General features: G+C 38.8%; 1 protein-coding gene across 1 annotated transcript in view; it reads left to right on the top strand.

The window, feature by feature from the left end:
- Hacd2 (3-hydroxyacyl-CoA dehydratase 2) overlaps positions 1-23,733 on the top strand; it is a 91,274-nt gene that overhangs the window by 7,311 nt on the left and 60,230 nt on the right. Inside the window, exon 3 of the mRNA XM_063225095.1 lies at positions 10,848-10,866. Within this exon, the coding sequence (XP_063081165.1) occupies positions 10,848-10,866 (19 nt within the window). The remainder of the gene's footprint in view (positions 1-10,847; positions 10,867-23,733) is intronic.

Genomic DNA, 23,733 nt, shown 5'->3' with positions numbered 1-23,733 from the left:
TGAACAGAATTGTTTGCGGTCTTGCTGTTTGAATTCCCACTTTACATGATCCACTTTTGTATCTTTAACAAGTATTTGTAAAACGACAATATGTAAACATCAACTAGTGATTCCTTACTGTTTATTTTCTTCTCTGAACGTATGTATTATTTCTACCTATTTTCTGTTTTGTTTAGTCTTTCTTTAAAATTAAAAAAAAATTATAAATGCTGTTCATCTATACCAGTGGAAGCAAACCTATGGTACATGTGCCCTGACAGGCTGCTGTTATCATTGAAAACTCTAAAAGATTGGCCGTTGCTTACCTATACTGTAGTGAGGTATAGGTGTTTCCTTTTTACCGCATTCTGGTTTTGGATCTGTGGATTGATTAAGTTTGCTCTTCTAGTTTTAAGTAGAAATTAATAATTAGTAGATTAATGCAACATTATAGCAATTTAAAGTGATTTCAGAGTAAATTTGGATTTCTGAATATCTTGGTTTAACATAATGTAATTATAACAAAAACACCTTCAGATTTGTATAGTTACCTGCCTTGCCTCTGTGTCTGACAGTGAGGCTTCAGATGGGTTAAGGTGGCCCTGCAAAGACTTCCTGTTGACACTGATATAGACTGTCTTCAACCTGTGCGTACGAGTGTGATCAAAAACTACAGCGTTTAACTTTTAAAGATATATTATCAAAATACCTCCCTTCACTAAAGAAATACGTTTCTTTCATCATTATTGTCACTCTGGGAAGCAGTTCTAGAAGTTCTTATTCAGAATGTATTTAATTGTGCTGTCATGGCTGCCTCAGTGTCCTGAATTGATTCAAACTATTTACCTGTCGTAGTCATTTTTACTGTGGGGAAGAGCTGTAAGTTGAGTGGTGCCAGATGAGGTTTACACACTCATTGATTTTTATCGGGGCTGGGTGGGTACTGGAAATCAAACTCAGTACCTTGTACTTGCCAGGCAGGCGATTATGCCATTGAGCTAATTCCCCGGCCCCACTCATTGATTTTTTTGGTCATTGCTTTTAAAGGCTCATGAAAGAGGGCTTCCAAAACTGCCTCAGAAAATGATGGGATAAATATGTGGAATATTGAGGGGGGTTACTGACAGTGTGTATTTAATAGATTTTTGAAAATTTAAATCCTCACCATGTATTGTGATCACGCACTACATCACTACATCATTTACCTATCACTATCTGTCCAGGAATGCCTAGAGGATCACGGGAACTTCCTTCCGTTCCTCTCCAAATCTTTCTACTCTGTAGAGTTCCCTATCTACAAAAAAGGGAAAAAGCACCCCAGTCTCATTGCTGATCTTTTCTTAAAGCTGATCTAAGGCTAGATCTGAAATACAAGATGCGTTACGGAGGGCAGTAAGGAGAGCAGACAGCTTTGGGTCATGGGTTTCTAACCGTGGTGCTCCTTTTTCAGCCCCGTTTCTCTGTTATGATTGGATTCATTCCATGCCCTCACTCTCTTCAAATGCTTAGTGAAAAAGGAAATGTTGGGTGGTTAAGTTTTTGTGGTGTTATTAATACAGTACTATGTTTCAAGATATTAAAAATGTGTTGGTGGACTGGTCTGGGGGCATGACCATATAATATTTTTCCTCCTGTGGTACATGCCAATTTCTCAGTAGCAGTTACATTAGAAACTTTTGAAACACAAGCTACATGTATTTACTAGACTCTTTTTTCAAGTTTTTATTAGTACACGTTTGTAGTATATGATTCTGTTCATTGTGGGGAGTTGGTACCTGAACATGACACGTGTTAATTCTCTTTATGTCCCCTTGAATACCTTTATTCTGAAGATTCTTTTTGAAAAAACAGTTTTCTAAGAGACTTCTGAAAAGTTAGCAGAGCAAGACATTTTGGGGATGTCTAATGCAAACTAAAACAACAACAAATCTTAGAAAAACCAGCTTCAAAAACAATGTAAGAAATGAATTTGGGTATAATTAGTGTCACAGTTCTAGAAGGAAGAGAGCCTATAGGAAACGGGAACGCACCCACACAAGCCTCATTGCTTGACAACTCAAACAAATAGAAGCAAACTGATATGACATTCAAATAGATGCGAGAGCTAATGACTATAGAAAGGCATGTGCTGAAAAGAATTTTTTTAAGTCAAACTAAAAATACTGATAGTGGCAAAACAGGGCAGGAAAGAGACCACAGTGCATAGAAGTAGTTAAACCTGAAAGTTCAGGAAAAGAAAGCATTCCTAATCGTAGATAGTCTCAGACAAAGAACAGATGATGCAGCAGAAGCCACGGAGGTTTTCAGAGTTCATTGTTCGAAGCAGAAAGAACATTATACAGTACTGGGCACATTGGCTATAACTACATTTCGTTGAACTGGCTGATGGGAACACGATTATCAGAACAACAGGAAAAACAAGATAAAGAAAAGCAGTGAAATTCAACAAATGAATAATAATGCAGTAGAACCAATGCATTTACAAAACTGATTGAGGTTATACAAGATTTCAAAAAATAAGACTACCAGAAATAGGAAAATAAACCTTACGAATAATAACTATAACATAAATAATCAAGGAAGAAGTTACAGAAAACTTTACTGAGCTGGAAAAAAAAACTTTACTGAACTGGAAATGCATCTCAGTAGGTAATTGAGAATATGGAAACCTAAAGTATAATTTAAAAAGTAAAATAAAGGATAAATAATAGGAAACAGGGAGATAGCTCTTTTACAGATGGGGAGGGGATCTAGAGCTAGAGGGAGAAGAGAGAGGAAGCGGAATAAAGAATTGAGATGTTACGTCCATGTGTCTGCTCCCCACAGCGAGTGTCACTGTTACATACTGCAAGGATGTACAACAGGGGGAAAGAGGGGAGAAGGAAGGTGGGAGGAAAAGTCTGGAGACCCTAGAGGGGCTGCACGCCAGAGGAAAAGTTCCTGTCCTTGTTGAGCATCTGTTTATTATGTCCCTAAACTTAAAGATAATAATTTCCAGCAGTATAGAGAAGATTTAGAAATACAGTGAAAGAATCCTGGGACCTTAGGCTTGGGCCTTCTTTGAAGGAGAAAAATCTACATGGAGCTAAGAGAAAGCATTAGGTTCTTGAATAACAGACACCTTCCTACAGATGGAGGCTTTCTGAAGACATCAGCAAAAGTAGTGGAATGTGAAAAAATTTTATGAAAGGATATTTTGTATTGAATTATAAATAAAGTTAAGTTTTTAGCTCTGTAGAACTTTCTGTAGTGATAATGTTCCCAAGTGTCTGAGCTGTCCAGTATAGTGGCCACTTATCACATGTGCTCATTGAGCCCTTGAAACATGGCTTGGTTAAAAGAAACTGTTTTAATTTAAATTTAAATAGGTGCATATGGCTAGTGCCTATTGCACTGGACAGCATAGCTTCAGACCATGATATAGATCACACGGTGTTCACAAGGAAGTTCATTAGGGATTTCAGATTTCACTAGGCTAGAATTAAAGGAAAAGAAGGGTAAGCCGAAGGCAAACATAACAATGTAAGTTTTACATCACTTCATATTTTAAGCTTCTTAATTCATAAGTTAAAACAGGAGAATAAATGTTAAAATATGTGAATATTTTCTGATGAGGAAAAACTAGAAAAAAAGCAGAACTGGTATTGGAGACAGCATGAAAGTGTATATATTAGTCTGCTACCAGTGTTACTTCTGTCGAGAGTTGTATTGGAGGTAGAGGCAGGGAACAAAAGGCTTCCAATTTTACTATTTATATATTCATTTATTACTTACATGAATCTTACAATTAAATAGTATACAAGTATATATTTTATAAAGTAAAATGTAGAAAGCAGAGTATGACAGGAAAATAAGATTCAAAGGTTTTTGTTCTGAAGAAAAAATAAGCAGCTTACATACTGTCTTGGTTACTTTTCTCATTGCTGAGAAAAATAACCAACACACAAAATTAAAGGAAAAGTTTATTCTGGCTCACAGTTTGTAGAAGTAAGTAACGGTTTTTAGTCAACTGGCTCCAAGGCCTGGTGGCATGGCAGAGGAAAATAGTCCATGGCAAAGCAGGGTGGGCAGAGGAAGCCAGCTGTGAAGTGGTGGTAAGCAGCAGCCCTCTTTCTCTCCCTTAAATTCTGTCACATTCAGGCTGGGCCTTCCCAGCCACTCCCAGAAGTAGACCAAACTAGTGGGCTAATTTAGTGACTGCATGCCCTTAGTCCTAGCATCACACACACTCCATCAGCCGCGCTGAAAAGCCCCACTGTGACTGCATGGGGCTTAGGGAGGACAGCTAAACACAAGCCATAACAGAAACTTATATTTTGATCTAAAGAGAAGTAGAGTTTCTGTATTTGCTGTATAGTTGTTAAATTGAAAAACGAATGACAGAGCATTAACAATAAAGCTATAGGATGATAGGCTAGCATAAATGCATTGTTTCTAATGTTTATGCAAATGGACTGATGAAATTTATCAAATAAAGTGCATTGGTAGTTACTGATTCAGTAACGCCACAGTCTAGCTGGGGGTGGTAGCACACACCTATAGTCACAACTAGTTGGGAGGCTGAGCAGGAGGATCACATGTTCAAGGCCAGCCTGGAGAATTTAGTGAGACCCTGTCTCAAAATAAAAAGGGTAGGAGTTTAGCTCAATGGTAGAGCTCTTGCCTACCATCAAGAGGTTCAGGATTTGATCCCTAGCAGTAACACACAAGCACATGTGCGCGCGCGCACACACACACACACAGAACTGATAAAAATTTATTAAGAGACAAACCAGTCTATCATGGCCAAACATTAGGAAAAGCAGAGTTGCTAAGTCCCAGCATAAAATAAAGTTGATTTCAGAGCAAAACCAGAGAAACCGTGAGAGCTCATCATTTCCCATGTATGGTGTAACCATAAACAGAAGGTTGTACTCCCAGAAATGGTGTAACCATAACATAGAGTTGTATTTAAGGGGATCAAGTATGTATAAAATATAGTGGAAATAAGAAATTTGGATACTGTGACTTGGTTTTGTCATTAATCACCCTCGTGACCTTGGTCTTAGCCTTATTGGTTCTCAGTTTTTAAGGTGTGGTGACCTTAATTTTGCCATATTTTTAAAATCTGTGAGGCAGCAGATCATTAGTGTAAGCCCAGCCTGGGCAACTTAGTGAGATCTTATGTTTTAAAAATAAAAAGGCTGAGGATATCACTTAGTTCTCCAGTTATCCACGAATTCAGTCCCCAGTACACAAAAACAAAAACAAAAAATTGAGTTCTTTGCAACTTCAGCGTTTCACTTTCAGAATATGACCTTTAAGCAAATAATTAATAAATTATAGAATAGACTACAGTAAGAATGATAACAGTGACAAGGAGAAAATACTAATTAAGAAGATTATGCTTCTTTCTTTCTTTCTTTATTTTTGTCTTTTTGGGAGACAAAGTTTCACTATGCAGTTCAGGCTGGCCCTGGGCTCTAGTTTCAAACTTGCAATAAACCTCCTGCCTCAGCCTCCTGAGTGCTGGGATTATAGGAGTGCACCACAACACCCAGAAATTTCCTCCTTTAAAAAATGGTTTAAAAAAGGATTTTGAAAATATGTTTGGATTCTCTCAGGAAGCTCAAGGAAATAGTCATCTTTTTCTTGCTTATTCTCTGAGACATATAACCCAAAGAAATTGCAGAAGGAACCTAAAAGTGACATTTATGAGTAATGAAGGTTAAGGTGGAGGGTTGCGTCTGTGCACAAGCCACATGAGTTTGCTAACTCAGCCCTATAATGATTCCCCACCCGCTTACCCCAGGCAGCAGCAGCCTAGGTGGTGTGAAAGAAGTCATGAGAATTTAAGGTTCTTTACGGAACTGCTAGCATGCAGATGAGCTGAGCACATCTCCTTTATTCTTCCCAAATTTACCATTCGGGTGAGTGACTCATCCTTCTCTTCCCAAGGTAGAGAAATTAAAGGTGGAAAGAGACTAGTAACACTGGGGAGAAATCTCTCACAGACACTGGAGGAGAAGTGAAAGTGTTTCCCTCTAGTGAGTCCCACATCTTATGTATTACAGAACCTAGATAAGCGTAAAGAAGAAAACGCATATTGGTCATCAGTTCACTGAAGATAAGCACTGTTAACATTTTGGTGTCTATCCTTCCAGACTGCATGTTATGTAGATAAGTTATAGGCAAGAAATGGAATCAGATATGCGTATGGTATGGTAATTTTCAAAATGAATCAAATATACTGTTGAGTGTAACTCAAGTTAGTTGTGGGCCCTACACAGTAAAAATGAGTGTACATGGTGACACACCTGTGGCAAATTTGGAAAGAATAAAGGAGATGTGCTCAGTTCAACTCGGTGCTAGCAGTTCCATAACGAATGTGACATACCAGCTCAGTGGTTTTTGTTCCTTCTGGAAATTCCTCTAGTTGTCAAAGCTGCACCCATAGCAGCTACATCTCACTCTGCTTCTCAGGGCATAACTAGGTGGCCAGGGATGCATACCTCACCCACACTGTGCAGGTCAGTTTTCTGTCCTAAGTATTTGGCATTTGGAATTGAAATCAAATGCAGAATCAATGTAGCTAATCCCATTAAATCCATTAACTGCAGCCGATGCCTCCAATGCTGTTTATGGCCCTATTCTTCAGCCTTGTTAAACTTTTGCTAGGTTGCTTGTCTGTGTTTTTTGTTTTGTTTTGTTTGTTTTTTGTTTTGATTTTGGTTTTATTTTTACCTTAGATTTAAAAATGAAATTGAAAAGATTTGTTGGTAGCTTTTAGTTTAAATTTTAGAAACTTTTTCTAAAAATATGTTTCAACTAGCAAAATGTGCAAAATGACATTTCACATTAGGTTAAATTTTAGTAAGATGGATGGAAATGGAAAGGGCTCAAGAGGAGACAGAAATGTATGAAATGTTTTTTTAGCAGAGATTTTGAATATGGCAGTTCCTCTAAATTTCTTTTGTTTGAGGTTTGCTTACTCTAGTCCAGTGATTCTCAGTGAGTCTCAATAAGTCACCTCCTTAGAGTACTTTTTGGAAAACCATGAGGGTGTTTTGATTGCCTTAGTGATGGGGACTGCTACTGGCAGATATCCTCTGATGTGTGAAATAGTCCAGCTCAATGAAGATTTGTCACACACACACACATCCTGTGACTTGTGTCCGTCTCTGCAGGCTAATCCCTCAACAGATGTATATAGTTTTGTAACATATGCTAATACTGAAAAATCTGAATGAAATATTAAATAAAAAGCCTGTTAGAAGGTTTTTATTTAGTCTTTTTTTGTTGCTGCATAATAAAATAGCACACACTTAGCTGCTTGAAACAATAATTATCCTATTAGCTTGTAGTTCTGTAAGTCAGAAGGGGGGTTTGATGAGTTTTCTGTTCAGAGTTTCAAAAGAGTGAAATAAAAGTATCAGCCAGGCTGGCTGATTTATAGGGGTGCTCTAGGGAAATAATCTGCTTGCAAATTACAGGATTATTGGCAGAAGACATTTCCTTGTAGTTGATGACCTGACGTCGGTGTTTGCTTGCTAGCTGTTGGCTAGAAGTCCCTCTTAAGCTCCCAGGGGATGCTGTCTTCTCTTTGTACATGGCCCCCTCATCCTTTCTTTGGACAGAAATTGCGTATTGAATGCTTCTTGTTCTTTGAATATCTTTTCCTCTTCTGCCACCTGCGAGAGAAAATTTACTTTTAAAGTGCTTTATTAGTTGGGTCAGGTACACCCACATATCTGTACCTTGAAATCAGTTGATTGAGATTAGTTATATTTATGAAATACATTATGAAATACCTGCTCTACAGTATCTAGACTATTGTTTGAATAGCCAAAGAACGGTGATTGTGGGGGATCATCTTTAGAATTCTGCCTACTACTGGTTGGTATAAAGAATGTTAAGTGAAATAAAGACATTTTCTCAATAATTTATTCATCCTGCACATTCTGTTCTGAAAGTATTAAAAGATTCCCACTTGTATAGTTAGTTGAACAGAACTTCAATATGTTATTACTGCAAAAGAAATGAGACTGGTTGAAAATATGTGACAGGAGATTTGAGATTCCTGAACAGACTTCATTAAATTAGACACTTGGAAGACTGAAATTTCATTGGATTTCTTTAATATGGACAACTCTACTAATATTTCGTATTGTCTCTGTGTTTGTAGAAGAAATGTTGGTTTTGAATTAAAAATTTTAAGATAGATGTAGTTTTTCACTTTATCCTACCAGTATTCCTATTAACTGATTTTATAGCCCCTTGCATTACTGTTTTCCTTTTATTCTAATTCATCTTATATTTATTCTTACACTGTTTAAAAAAAGATCCCCAAGGTCTGTTAGAGATGAGTTGTCTCTATCTCCACAGCATTTTAAGACAGAGCAATAGATTTTCTGTAAACTGTCCTTAGTTTTTCTACTTTGTCACATTTCCATTATTACTTATCTTACTGCTATTTTTTGTTCTAGTGTTAATCCACCCCTCTGCTGTTTTATTCTCTGTTACTTATCCAGAGAGGCCTTTTTTTTTCTTTTGCTGTATTGGGGCTTAAACATAGGACTTTCACACTGAGCTACATCCCCAGCCCTTTTTTTTTTTTTTCATTTTTTATTTTGAGACAGTGAATGCTAAGTTGCCCAGGCTAGGCTTGAACTTGTAATTTTAGATGTGTGCCACCATGTGTGGCTCAATAGTTTTATTTTTTTAAGTTCAGATTTTATCATAAACTGATATGTATATCTATCTAATTATGTTTTTATGTCTCCATACATTTGCGTATTGAAATACATATTTTTTAAAACAAATTATTTTTATTTCTTCTTTATATATCAAGACACTTTCTAAAAATTTTGTATAGATAGGTCATATTATCTATGAGTTTCATTTTAAGGTGGTAAGGAGGCATTTTAAAATACATGTGATTAAGAAAAGAGGGTTTGGTCTGATAGAGTTTAGATCTACTGTCCTATCATTGAAATGCGGATGATGGTCCTGAACTACTGTCAGTCTTTCTTGTAGTGTCCCATCACCAGTCAGCAGTCTGGGTGTCTTGCTCCTTGCAGTGTAGGTGCTGCCATCTCTTTTAATCTCAGAGGGTGGTTTTCATTCATGTCTTTGATTCCTCATTTGAATCTAGACATATCATTTAGTTTTCCCTACTTTGCAGCAAGAGGTTCAGATTGTAACGTTCACATAATTGTGATTCTTTAGCAGTACTGTCTTTTTGAGAAAGATTGTATAGTTTGCTGCATGGTACCTCTTTGTTCTCTTCTCAGTTACCAGTAAATTTGTGCAGCTTGTGTTTTAAATCCAGGCTCTCTCCACTCTTCCCTGACAAAAAACAAAAGTTTAGTGAAATAATAGTTTTGCAGTACAGAGTCTAGTCAAAAGCAATATAGAAAAGAAAAAAGCACTAGAGTAGAAATAAAAGCTAGGTTCTTGATCCTAGCCATTGTTGTCTACCTTAGCCACATCATGCAGCTTTGATGATTTTTGATTTTTGCATCAAGAAGTAGAGATAGAGTATTTGTCCTGCCTATCTGCCAGAGCTATTGTTAGGATCAAACACTACAATGACTGTTAGAGAAGTTTTATAAAAATTCTACAAAGCATTACAGTAACCATTAGGTCTTAGCATCTAGAATAGCTTTGCTCATCACATTGCTCTTGTAAGTGATTGCAGATTTTTTTCTATTTCATCACCAGGGCTAAAGCAATACTGTAAAAAGGATGAGTTGGAAAGGGACTCAGAAGAACTAACCTGGCCGGTTAGATGGCCATTGAGACAGAGTGGTGATGGCAGTAAAATGTGTATTTCAGTATGCAAATGTTTGAGTGTTTAGAGACAATGTGGCCAAGTGTAAATATCAATTTATAATAAATAAAGTGATTTAAAAATAAAATCACTAAGCCAGCTACTGGAAAGAAAAATGGAGAAGACTGGCCAGGTATTGTGGCACATGCTTGTCATGCCAGTATTCTGTGAGGCTGAAGCAGAAGGATTGCAAATTTGAGCCTGGCCTGGGCAACTTGGTAACTTAATGAGATCCTTTTTGAAAATAAAAAATAAAGGTCTGGGGATATACCTCAGTGTGAAAGCCCTTAATACTCTGTAAAGCAAAGGAAGGTGGGGTGGGTAGAAACATCAGCAGAACTTGAAAATCAGTTGGCCTTGGGGTTGAGAAGTTGAACTCCGCAGAGTAAGTGTGGATGATAAACAGAGTAGGTAAGAAAGAAGGACCTCATTAGAGACTGGCTGTACTCAAATATCTGCTGGTGCACTAGGTAGATATGTCCGTGGCAGTTTTTAATAGGGCCCTGGAGCTCGAAGATGCAGGGTTTGGAGTTAAACCAGGGAGTGCCTATGCAGTGAGTCATGAGCAGTGCAGGACAGGGACTGAGGGTTAATGCAGCCCTGTAGAAACTGTGTGCAGTGGAGGGCCTGCCAGGTGAGAGGAGCAACAGCTGGTCTTTTGTCTGTGTGTCCCACAGTCTGACATGTTCTGCAGAGCACAGGATGTAGAAGATGTCCCGCGCTTATTGCTCTTGTGAGTTTGTGTGTCATAAAAGAGTTGTTTGACAACTGACAAATGACTAAGTGAAGATGACATCTTCCTTCAGACATCTCCCAAAGATGCACAAACTAAAAATGAACAAACAAAAACCCAAGTAAGAGTTCACATTTTAAGTTATATTAAAAAAGAAAAAAAAAGTTCACATTTTGTTAGTCTGTAGCCGAGTTTAAAAATGGAACATTTGTTTTTCAAATGTGTGTCAGTAGCAGCTTGTTTGTTGTTACTGAAATAATTTCTATGTGTGATGCTATAATACTGTTGGTTCTAATTAATTCTCCCTCCTTTTTTCCCCCTTAGATTTTACATTGTGCTATTGGTAAGTATAGAATTTCTCCCTACTTTGTAAAATGGATTGTCTTTGTTCTTAATCATAGATGAAAACTTGGTTCTTATTGAATATTGAAATATTGAAAAGTTAAACCATTTCATCATATGTATAAAATTGCTGAAGTTGAAATGGCTTTTGCTTTCCTAAATTATAGAAATTTTGCTTTCCTAAATTATAGGTGCTATTTAGATGTTGTCACTGAATACTGTGTCACAGCTATTTTTTCTTGAAAAGAGGCATCACACCTGTGCACAAGGGTAATAGAGAAATATGTATTTATAAAAATGTGACTTGAGTTGTGGTGCTGGACTCTGTCAGAAAACCCTGTCTGTGATCACTTAAATGGTACATTCTCTTTTTATCTTTAAAGCACTGTGTACATTGCCTCTCGAATGAATACTGTACATATGTGAGAGTATAAAGGATTCTAACCAAATGTAAGGAATTTCTACTAAAGCAAATGCAATGTGTTTTTCTTTTGGTGGGGGGTTCGAGATAGTCATCACATTTGGCCCTGGAAATGAGGCATAGCTTATAGTATGGACAGACCACACTCCTCTAGTTAAGTAAAATTTAGTTCTGCTCCCAGGCATGGTGATGCATGCCTGTAATTTCAGTGACTCAGGAGGTTGAGGCAGAAGAATTGTAAATTCTAGGCCATCCTGGGCAGTTTAGCAAAACCTTGTCTCAAAATTAGAAAGGGCCTGAGGATGTAGCTTGGTGGGAACGCTTGCCTACTGTGTATGAAAGCATTGGGTTCAAATTCCCATTACATAAAAAGAAAGAATCCATTTAGGAGTTAGACCCCTGCAAAGCAAACCTATCATCTTGGCCATGTGTCCCATGTTTGTTGTCAAAGGGAACATTTGAAAATGATACTTATAAGAACTAGGGTCTAAAAACTTGACAACTACAAACCCAAACCATGATGGCCCTTAACAGTTTAAAGCACAACTAAAATGGGCACTTACTGTGTTCAGGCAGCTGGGCTTGATGGTGGGGAATTCAGAGATAAGGAGGTTTATGATTGAGAAGGACACCCAAGGTCAGACACCACAGCCTGTCCTTTGGGTCTGGCAGAGGTCACTATTGTATGTAGTCCTATTGCTAAGAAAGACAAATTGTCCTTGTAAGGAGTTGCCTTGTGCTGTTTCCCTCATCTTACCTAGGGACCAGGGTAGAGTTCAGGGACCCCGCAGATGATATGCAGGGTTTTGTGTGTCTGTGTTTACTTGGGGAGGCAAAAGGAGGGAGAATTTACAGCTTTCATTAGACTCAGAGGAATTTATGATCCTTGAAAAACTGAGAAAACACTGTGTTTAGAACTTTCGAAGGATAGATTTGGGCCTTGGGTTATAGCTTAGTGACATAAGCGCCAGCCTGGCAAGTGCAAGGTCCTGAGTTCTATTCCCAGTATAAATAAATAAGTAAATAGATAGATAGACAGACAGACAGACATTTGAAAGGAGTTGGGGATCATCTGTTACATGGCCTGCTTTCCCAGAGGTTAAGTGTACTGGTCCAGGTTACAGACATAGTGTTACACCTCTTGCAGCCAGATCTGATTCCAGAGCCTGCCTGGCTCATTTTATAACAAATGAATTTAGCTTATGTATAATCTCTAATATACATTTCATTTTTAGTCCTTTATCTGAAACTTTGAAGTGAAAGATTTTATTACTTAAGTGATTAAAATTGTCAGCGTATGCTGGCAGACTGGGAGATACACTTGGCCAGAGAGTTTTGAAGCCACTTCAGGCCCTCTCCACTTGATTGACCTCCATACTTCATCTCTTCCTTTCTCCTAACTTTCAGCTGCCTCTTCACAGTCATTGTGGACTTCTGTAGCAAATTGCAGATGGTTTCCTACTTAAGATGGTTTGACTTACGATAGTTCAGCTTTATGACGGTGCAAAAGTGACATATACTTGCTTCAAGTTTTGGATTTTGGTCATTCCTGGGCTAGAGGTACACTATATGATACAGTGTTGAGCCTTAGGAGGTGAATGCAGTTCCCAGTCAGCCTTGTGATCACCAGAGGCAAGAACTGATCTGCTATGGTGCACTGCGTAGCTGTTATGTCCAATAGATTGGGTGTATAAAATGTGTTTTCAACTGAAATATGTTCACCTTATGAATTTGTTGGGCCATCACCTCATCATCACTTGAGGAACATCCTTCCATAAGCTGAGTGATTTATGAACAACAAATGTTCTCATAGTTCTGGTGGTTGAGATTTCCAAGATCAAGGTGCTGGCAGATACAGTGTTTGGTTAGGGCCTGTACCTTGTGAATGGTTCCTTCTTTCTGTGTCCTCACATGGCAGAAGAGACTTCCTCAGAACCCTTGTATAAGAGCACTAATCATATTTGTAGGGTCTGCATGATTTGATCACCCCTAATGGGGTCACCACTTAACAATGCAGAGTCTGCCAAGAAACATATACACACTTCAGGAAAAGAAAAACTTGTATAAACATTTTAATACTAACTTTATTGAGATACCATGAGATTAATATGTTACCTTTGGCCTCTACAGTTACAAGAGGTGTCCATTAGCTTTGGGACTGCCACTTAGTATGGCAGACTGCCACTTGGGGTAACCTTGGTCACTGAGATTGCTCCACATGCATTTGCAGCTTCTTCTCCAAGCGCTGACAGTATCATGAGTTTTCTGTGATGTATGACATCCTTTAGGACCCCCATACAAGGGTAACACTGTCTGTTGAAAAAACATAATGCTACTTTTCTCTTCCTGAAGTGTGAATACATTTTCTTGGTGGACTCTATACTATTAGGAAATTAGGTTTCAACATAATAAATTAGGGCAGGGGGTACAAGCGTTGTGACCATAGCACTGAGCATGGGCGCTATTATTTTAGTTAATACATGATTGTTTAATACCTAAAATTGCTGTGTCTTAGAATATTCTCTTATATCTCTGTAAAATTTCTATCCTTGGAAATAAAGTTCCTTACAAGTATATTTTTCATTGACACTAAAAAATACTGAATTCCCGGCAGGCCTGGTGCCAGCTGCAGTGATGATGGGCCTCAGGAACAGAGGTGACAGCCAATCTTAGGTATGGTAAGCCTGTGTAGCCAGGCACCACTTATAGCTTATCTGTCCTGATGCACCCAAGAACTGGCACTGATGCATGTCACACTCTCTCTGATGAATGTGTTGACAGTTAGGCTTCCCCCTTCCCCCAGACTGCAAGCTCTGGAGCAAAGTCTGTTTGACTCATCTGTGCTTGGCCAGACCTTTCTGTAGCAGCTGACACGTGGAGAAACTCAGAAGCCCTGCTTCTTCCTCAAGGACTTGTTGGCCAGTCTCCCCTGCATGATCACCTTTTGCCATCTATCTGCCTTTTCCTTCTCAGTTCACAAAATGTTCAGAGCGATTCATTTTAGAAACAGTATCTAGCCTAACCTTTGCCCTGCATCCCCCTCCTGCTACCTAATTTCTCTTCATCCCTTTTACCCAGATGTATACTAAACTGTACTCCTCACTGCCACTTAGACCTGAATCCAGTGTTGGGCGTCTGTCCCCATTGTCCTCTAAAAGTTACTCTTAATCTAAAACTAGCAGCAGTGTCTACTATGTTTTGTGAACATGTTTGGAACATGTTGAGCTTCTTGGCTCCACTGAGGTTGGCTCCTTGAGGTCCTGGTCCTTTAGCTTCTACTGCACAGAGGCCTGCTGGTTTTTCTTATCCTCTATGATTCTTTTCTTTCTTCCTTGGATACCTCTTTCTTTCCATGATCTTGAATTATGTGTGTTGCAGGATTCTGTCAGGGCTCGTTGCTCTTCTGCCTGAACACAGCTCATGGGTAATCTCTTTCCTTCTTGTGGTGTGTGAGAGACTAACAACAGACTTTTCTCCCATTCACACCCACACAGCACCCAGACTCCAGATTCAGCCATTAACCTCATGGATATTCACTCCTGCTGGCACATGGGCCCCTCTTCAGCACGACTGAGACTCCCCAATGTGCTCTGCCTCCTGAATTCTCTGTCAAGGTGCCCATCCTAGACCCATCCTATACCTGGAACCTCCTCCCTCACCCACATATCTATAGCCAGTTGGTCATTGGGTTTTGTGAGTCATATTCCTTAAATATTTCCTAGGTTGACTTCGTTTTACATCTCTGTTCAAGACCTCAGTATGTCCAATCTAGATACCCATGTAAGTTTCCCTGAACCTCTAGGCATATAATATTTATAATTAGAAGGCACCATTTATTACTTACTGTGTTCCAGTTCTTTGCATTCATTATCTCACATAATATTTTTTAATTTTTTATTTTAAAGAGAATAAAACACAACAGAACAAAGCAAATCAGAACAGAAAAATACAAGCAATACAGCACTTCACAACAAGAAAACAGGACATCAACAGTTGCTACCTTATTGTCTCTTTTCTTAGAAATAGTTGAGCATACTTCACACACAAAAGAATTAAAGCATTACAGGACTTCAAAATCAAGTAATAGGAAATGAACAGTGGCTACTGTAGTATCTCATTTTCCTCAAAAAATTTGTCTATACCATCACACATAATAAAATCAAATAAACCACAAGATAGAACCAATCGAAACAAAAGAACAAAAGCATGGTAGGACTTCAAAACAAGATGATAATAAATCAGCAATAGCTACCATAATGTCTTGTTTTCTTCAAAATAGCTGTTCATACCATCACACATAAAATCAAACAAAATAATAAAACCAGTCAAACGAATGAAAGCATTATAGGACTTCAAAGCAATATACTAGGAAACCATGATTACTATAATATATCCCATTATATTCAAAATAGTGCCCCTACCATCAGGCAGCATAAAATCTAACAAAACAAGACAGAACAAAGCCAAACCTAATTGTGTAAACAGTGCAGAAGTTCAAGATAAGACAATAAGAAAGTAGTTTCCACCTTTCCCTCCCAGGTGTTTCCTCCCCTTTGCGTTTACATTAACTATTTTGCTTTTGGATCCCATTAACTCCTTCTGTCTCTTATGCTAGGATTCATGTGTATGAGTTCAAACTGTGTTGGCGATGAACATGATCTCCAGATGCGTCCATTTACCTACAGGAGCCTTGATATTATTCTGCTTTATAGCTGGGTAGCTTTCCACTGCATGAAAATATCATATCTTTCTTATCTATTCTGTGGTTGATGGGCAAGTTACTCTTTTTTTAAAAATTTTTTTTTTATTTTGAAGAGAATAAAACCAAATGAGACAAAACAAAATGGGGTCAGTAAAAACAAAAGGATGGACATAGTACATGACTTAAAACCAAAATACAAAGTGATCAACAATGGTTACCATAATGCCTCTTGTTATCTTCAAAAGAATTGCCCATATCATCAGATATAATAAAATTGAACAAAACAGTACAGAACGAAACCAATAAAAATGAAACATTGGAGACATTACAGGACTCAAAAGAAGATAATAGTCAAAGCAGAACAGATATAGTGAATCTCACTGTCTTCAAAGTAGTTGCCTATATCCTCAGATTTGATACTATCAAACAAAACAGAATAGAATAAAATCAAAACCAGACAGTGAAAGCAATATAGGGCTTCAAATCAAATTAATAGGAAATCAAAAATAGTTATCATAATATATCCTGCTATCTTTGGAAGAGCTGTCCATGCCATCAAATCTAATACAAGTAGACAAACTAGAACAGAATAAAACCAAACTAAACAGAATGATGAAAACAATATGGGTTTCAAATCATGATAATAGACTAACAATAGCCACTGCTTCCCTTTTTAGACCATTCCTCCCCTGTCACTTTCAGAGGGTGCATTGTACATTTTGCATCCCACTACTTTAGTTTTTAGATTAGGGAGGCAACCCGCTAGTCACCTAAGTGATTCTGAATCTTTATCCCCCTGAGCATGATTTCACGTTGTATCCATTTACCTAAAAGAGCCTCAAGGTTTTCTTTCTTTATAGCTGAGTAGTTTTCCATTGTATAAAAGTATTATGGCTTTCTAGCCAATCTGCATCTGATGGGCACACTACCCCCACTTTTATCTGGTTCCTTGTCACACAGCGCATTGTTTTCTCATCTTTGACTTTCAGGCTATAAACCCTCTTTCGGGTTAATTGTATTTCTTATATGGAGCATATTGATAGACCCTATCTGCTGATCCACTCTTCCTATGTTCCTTTTTATTGGTGAATCAAGACATCCATATTAGTGATTATAGCCAAACTTCTCTGACTCATCTATGACATGTTTTTCTGCTGTATGTTGTCTACTTTTTCCTTTCATTTGAATATCTGTCCTGTTCAGTGAGCCCGCTCTGCCGCTGTTCCTGAAACCAGGGTCTTTTTTTCCCTCTATTTTTAGAATGCCCTTCAGTTTTTTTTGTAGGGTTGGTTTGGTTGTCATGATCTCCCCCAGTTCCTTTTTGTCATGGAAGTATCTTGTTTCTCCATTAATTTTGAGAGATAATTTTTCAGGATACATCAGTCTGGGTTGGAGATTATTTTCTTTTAGGACTTGGAATACTTCACTCCAAGCTCTTTTTGATTTGATGGTTTGTGTTGAGAAGTCTGCTGTGATTCTGAAGGGTTTTTCTTTATAGGTGATCCGTTTCTTTTCTGTGACAGCTTTTAATATTCTGTTCTTGTGTTGAATTTCTGGGATCTTGATTATCACATATCTAGGTATAGATCTATTTTGGTTATAGCTGTCTGGAGTTCTGTTTGCCACATATATCTGAATATCATTTCCTTTTCTATGCTTGGAAAGTTCTCCTTAATTAGTTTTATAAATAGCCTTTGTATTTCATTTGTGTTTACTGATGGGCAAGTTACTCTTGCTTTGTTTGTTTGTTTGTTTTTGGTCTCCTGTCAATGGAACAGGTGTTTTCTCTCCTTTGATTTTCAGTCTATGAATTTCCTTTCCAGTTAAATGTGTTTCTTGCATACAGTATAGCAATGGATCTTGTTTCTTGATCCACTCTGTGTTTCTTTTTATTGCTGACCTGAGGCCATCTACATTAATGCTTACAACCAGCATACATTGGTTTCTCTACCCTGCTGTCCTCCTGTTGTTGGCCTTCCACTTTTCCCCTTCATTCAGTTGCCTGTCCTGTTTGGAGACCCTCCTCTGCTGCTATTCCTGGAACCATGGTCATCTTTATCTCTCTCTAGAATATCCTTCAGCACTCTCTGTAGGGTTGGTTTGGTGGTCATAAATTCCTTCAGTTGTTCTTTATCATGGAAGTATCTTATTTTTCCATCAATTTTGAAAGATAGTTTTGCTGGGTAGATCAATCTAGGTTGGAAAATGTTTTCTTTCAGGGTTTGAAACACTTCACTCCAAACTCTTCTTGACTTGATGGTTTCTGTTGATAAGTCTGCTGTGATTCTGATTGGTTTCCTTTTATAGGTGATCTGTTTCTTTTCTCTAACAGTTTTTAATGTTCTGTTCTTGTGCTGAATTTCTGGGATATTGATTATTATATGTTTGGGTGTAGGTTTACTTTGGTTATGGCTAATTGGAGTCCTATATGCCTCACATAAATTATCTGCATGCCAGATCCATTTCCCATGTTTAGGAAGTTTTCTCCTATTCTGTGAAAATCCTTTTAATTTCATTTGTGTTGACCCCTGCTTCTTTACCAATGCCTGTCACTCGTAAGTTATGCTTCTTTGTGTCATCTTGCAGCCGTTATTTCCTGATTCTGTGTTATTTTTAAGATATCTTTCCTTTCATGATCACTAGGTGCAATCCTGTCTTCAAGGTTTGAAAGTCTATCTTCAGTCTCTTCTAAGTGATTTTGCCAGCTTTCAATTGAATTTTTAATTTCCTGGAACTCTCTTTGAATCTGTTTCGTGCATTGCAATTCCTTTCTACATTCATTCAACGTTTCCATCATTTTCCTATGTTCTTTTTTGTCTGTGTCTTCGTTAGACCTGCTGAACAATTCTTTCAGTATGATTGTGATTTCTTCTTTTACCTGAGAATTCATTTCTGATTTGACTGCTTTTACAGTCTCATGAAGTTGTTTCCTTCAGTTGCTGTCTTCTCAGAGATTTGTGAGAGAGGTGTGTGACTTCCATGTTCTTCCAGACTTATTCTGTGTGGGCTAGAGGTCTCAGTTTGCCTTTTGTTCCTTTGTCATGACATTCTCCTGGGTTCCTCCCAACAAGCTGGTTGTGGGGCCCCAGGCACTTCCAGTATTTGCTGCCTATAGGCAGTATTGAGGGAAGGGACAGGCACATGGGTTTCTCTAACTCTAGATTTTACAGGGAGGTAGCAGGGCGTGGAGCAGGATTCTGCAGACCTATGCAGCTATACTGGAGCTTCACTGACGATTGGGTGCATGGAGGTGGGGCTGCTTCTCTCAGCCTGTGTCGGGACTCCCACAATGGTGGCAGACACACAGGGTGTGTTTGTCTGATTCTGCTAGTGGGTGATGTCTGCCTGAGGGAACCAAGGGCCTCCAGTGGGGGCGTACAGTTGCACAGGGCTTACCTGGCTATGTGTCCCTGCTCCTACTGGCTACTGGCAAGAAGGAGTCTTCTGGTGGCAGTTCCCTGAAGGTGCAGGTGAATCAGCTGATTCTCTGCCCATGTTGGCTGCCTGCAGGACATGGCCTTTTGGGTGGTGGCACACAGCAGAGATGGATCTGTCTGTCTCTCTTTGCCTACACTGGGCACATGAAAGAAAGGGCCTTCAGGTGGCAGCACCCAGCAGGCAAAAGCAGGTTTTCTGGCTCTCCCTGCCTGAGCTGGGTACATAGAGGAAAGGTGACTCACCATTTAACAGTTACCATACTGAGGTTTAGAAGGTTTTATATTTGTTCTCACCACAAATAAATATGTGAGAGTGTGTATATTCATAAACTTGGTTTAGCATTTCTGTAGTGTATACGTATCTTAAAACATGTTGTACACCATAAATGTGTATTTTTGTCAGTTTACATTGTATTTCATATCTTGTCTTAAGTTCACACACCCAGGAAGCCTACAGTCACGTCATAAGGCTCCAGGTCTTTGCTTTACACTGTCCCTCAGGGCTTGTGGTTAAAGGACATTGTAAACCTGTCACTTGCCTGTGTAAAACCTTTCACTAGTGTAACGTTCTTCTTGGACCCTGCATTCTTCTCCCCCCTTCCTTGCCTCAATCCTCTGCTTCCACTCCAGCAGCAGCCTCTACTAGTGGACTGACCGGGTACCTTCTGCTACACTGCTTCTCTTCTCTGCATCTGTACCCTGGCTTTGCTCTCTGCTTGGAAAGGGCAGAGCGCTTGGCCAGCTGGCCAATTCTACTATTCCTCTACTGTAAACTTCCTGCCACCTGCTGGTTAGATAAGGGACTGCTGGTGGTTCATCGCCTGTCTCTAAGCTCCCACACTGATTCTCTTGTAATACTGCCCACGTTGTGTTACATATGGTATGTCATGGTACTTGTGCTCCTTCTAATACTGTGGAATATTTTGAAAGCAAGAACTGTTCATTAATGATCCCTGTGCCCCAGTGTGCTAGTGGGACCTCAGTGAACATTTGATGATTAAGCTCACCAAATTGTGGTGCATTTGTAAAACCTGTTTGAAAAACAATTTTAGTTCACTAAAAGAATTAATGATAAAATAATTAATAGGCTGTTTCTAACAGTAGCCTAAAAGCAATACTTCACCTTAAAATCTTTCTCTTTTTTCAGCTTTTTAATATTTTGGTGCAAAGGACCAAACCCAGAGCCTCCCACTTGCTAGACAAGCATTCTACCACTGAGTTAAATCCCCAACCCCTCTTTCTTTATTTTGAGACAAGGTCTTGCTGTGTCGTTCAGGCTGACCTCAAGCTTGTGATGATCCTCCTGCCTCAGCTCCCAAGTGCTGGACTACAGGCATGCACCACCACGCACATCCTTAATTTATTTTCATGTTGCATTCGAAAAATTTTCTGTACAAGTTAGTTTTTTAGGAATTTATTTTAGAACCTTGAGATACTTTAATTTCATGTAAACTAATTAAAAGTATGTGCCTTAGTTTTGGGCTGCTTATTAGCTGTGTGACTTCCATGAATTCACAACTTTTGTGCACCTCTGTTTCTCAGCAGAAGGAGGGTAACACCTACCTCGTAAGATGTTAGTGCACAAAAACAGCACAGTGTCTGAAACAGCTGTGTTGGAATTTGCCCAGTAAACTAGTAGATGGTTTTCTTAACTAAAACAATCTAGAATGTCATAGAGTATTGTTTTATTGTTTAATATAATGTTCAGTTTTAATGTAAATGTGACTCTAACCTTATATAAATGTAACTCTTTCATACTCTTACTTTTCTTAAATTATAAATGCTTCATTGGTGCACTTTAGAGTCATTTAGTCTTAGTATAGGTTGGAGTTACACTCTGTTTATGGTCTTGACGGTGCTGTTTGCTAAAAATGGCCTCTGGAAACACGAAACCTAACTCCTAGATGAGGAGCTCATCTCTGTGAGAAGCTAAACTTTTTGTCCTTGCAAAGGTGTGCTTTTACAGAATAGGTTATTTGTGCACCATTGCTAATGAAGGGATCAGATTTCTCAAGTGCCACAGTTGCAGTGCTTGACCTAAGATTTGTAGTGCTTCATGTTTCCTGTGTTTTCCTTTCAGAAATGAAAATTTTGAAAAATAAAAAACCACCTCACTTAGAGGGCCCACTTTTACTTCTGAGTACATCTTCTTATGTACATCTTATGTACATCTTTTTATGGCCTTCAAAAAAAATATACCCAAGAAGTCACCAGAACCCACCTTGGGACATAAACATATCATAAGACTGCAGAGAAGAGGTGCCATTTCTCTATTCACAGAATATATTTTGTTAAAAACAGTATTCTCATTTTTCTGTGTTGTGTTCAAGATGAGAATGAGGAGGAGGCGTTTGGCATCTGGGGGTGTTCTGCAGCTGACTCTGTCAGCCTGGCCCCTTTGAGTAGGGCGGAAGTTACAGGTGGAGGGCCTGGAGATGAAGATACTTTTGGTAAGACGTGACTTCAGGCATTTGGCAAACCTTCATGTTGGAACTTACACTGTCAGTTGCATAACTGAAAGTTTTGTTTTGATTTGTAAAACTGGGTGGGAGGTTGCCAAAGCCAGCCTTCCCCTTTGCAATTCTGCCTTTGTTGTTTATTCGAGTGAGTAGTTTTCCAACATCCTGATCCAAAAGCTCTGTACTAAGACCATACTGACTATATTCAAACCTTGACCTTTTTCAGATCAGTGAAAGCCTTCTGACCAGCCTGGCTTAGCCTCTCTGCCTAGGCTGTATTTTATTCTGTTGCTTCTTGATCAGAATTTTTTCCCGCTTTCTTCTCCCAAAAAGGAAGAAGAGAAAAGGGTAATGTTGGCACCTGCGTCTTGTGCTTCTGATTCACAAGGCTTTAGCCCTTGTTCTCTGAATAAACTGCCTTTTCACACCTCTGTCATTTTGTATGTACAGTTTTCTTTGCCAGGAACATCCAGCTCCGTTGGTTGTTCCAGCTCTGTGTGAATGTCCTGAGATGAAGGGGAGGAAGAGAGAAGCAGATCATGCGCAGTAGGGCCCCGGAGAGCCTGCACAGGCAGGGTAAAGACTTCTCAGCCTCACAGTCAGTGCCTGGCTCATACCAAGCACTCAGTAAGTGGTACCCAAGGACTGCTCTTGAGAGTGTCTGTGCCAGTCGCAGTTAGAAGAGATAGCCGCGAAGAGAGCCCAGGGAATTATCCCTCTGGCATCCTTGCAGGGCCAAGCAGGGCCTCATGTAATTGGAAATGTGTTTTTAAGATATTTTAAACATCCTGTCAGTAAGAAAATATTAGCCCACTGTCCTGTCCATGAAAGTTCAAGCTCAGGCAAGCTGTACTGGGAACATTTCTAATTATGTGACAAGTCTGCCGGGCCTGCACACTAGGGTGTTACATTAGATTCTTGATCATCTTTAGCATTCCCTAGCACCAGATGCCCTGAAAGTCCTTGAAAAGGAATGTATGCTACATGTTTATGAATATTGCTTGATACATATTGAAAGTCATGTCACAAAGCAGAATTGATTAAGAAATACAACTTTCTGTAATACGTGTTTAACGTTGTCTTTCACTAGATGGCACCCTTGTATTAGTAAGAAGACTTCCCCATCAAGTTACAAGATTTTTGGAAGCCTTTGATGAGAATAGATAGCAATAAATCAATAGCTGAAACCGAGGAGTAAGTGAAGAGAAAAGAAATACAGATTTTTTTCTATCACTGTTTCTCTACTTGATCATTAATATTTGAAGTGATGAAAATCTAGAATTTTCTAACACTGCCCTGAAGGAGATTATTTTGTAAATATTTCTTAATTATAAAGTATACTTAAAATTAAAAGTGAACTTAATTTGCTTTATGAGAAAGAATGTTGTATTTCACAAGTCTTCTGCTGAGATAGTTTGTGGTAGTATGAGGTTGATAAATCTTGCGCTTACATTCTTAGCTTCAAAAGCCAGATTAGACCAAGGAAATTAGAAACACCATCCAGTGACCAACATGACTAAATTCCATTGCAGTCCAAGTCAAAATGTGATTTGCAATTCTGTAGTAGGAGTTGAATGGTTAAATAACTTATTAAAAAATGGAGCAAGAGATATGTTTTAATTTTCATTTCCAGCATGACAAGTGACACGGCATATCTTTCCATATGTTCATCTGCTGTCTGGCTATCTTTTTGATGAATTGTCTATTCAGGTCATTTGTCTTTTCTGAAGGAGAGGCAGAGACAGGCACAGTTTGTGTCGTCCGGGCTGGCCCCAGACTGTCAGGCGCAAGCAGTTTTCCTGCTTCTGTCTCCTGAGTGCAGGAAATGCAGACATGCACTGTCCAGTTT

The sequence above is a fragment of the Cavia porcellus genome, unplaced genomic scaffold, assembly GCF_034190915.1.
Source record: "Cavia porcellus strain 051 isolate PalLab524CR breed Dunkin Hartley unplaced genomic scaffold, mCavPor4.1 scaffold_15, whole genome shotgun sequence".
Classification (NCBI taxonomy): domain Eukaryota; kingdom Metazoa; phylum Chordata; class Mammalia; order Rodentia; family Caviidae; genus Cavia; species Cavia porcellus.
Note: the sequence above shows the minus strand (reverse complement) of the source record. Positions and strands in the feature narration are given on the sequence as shown.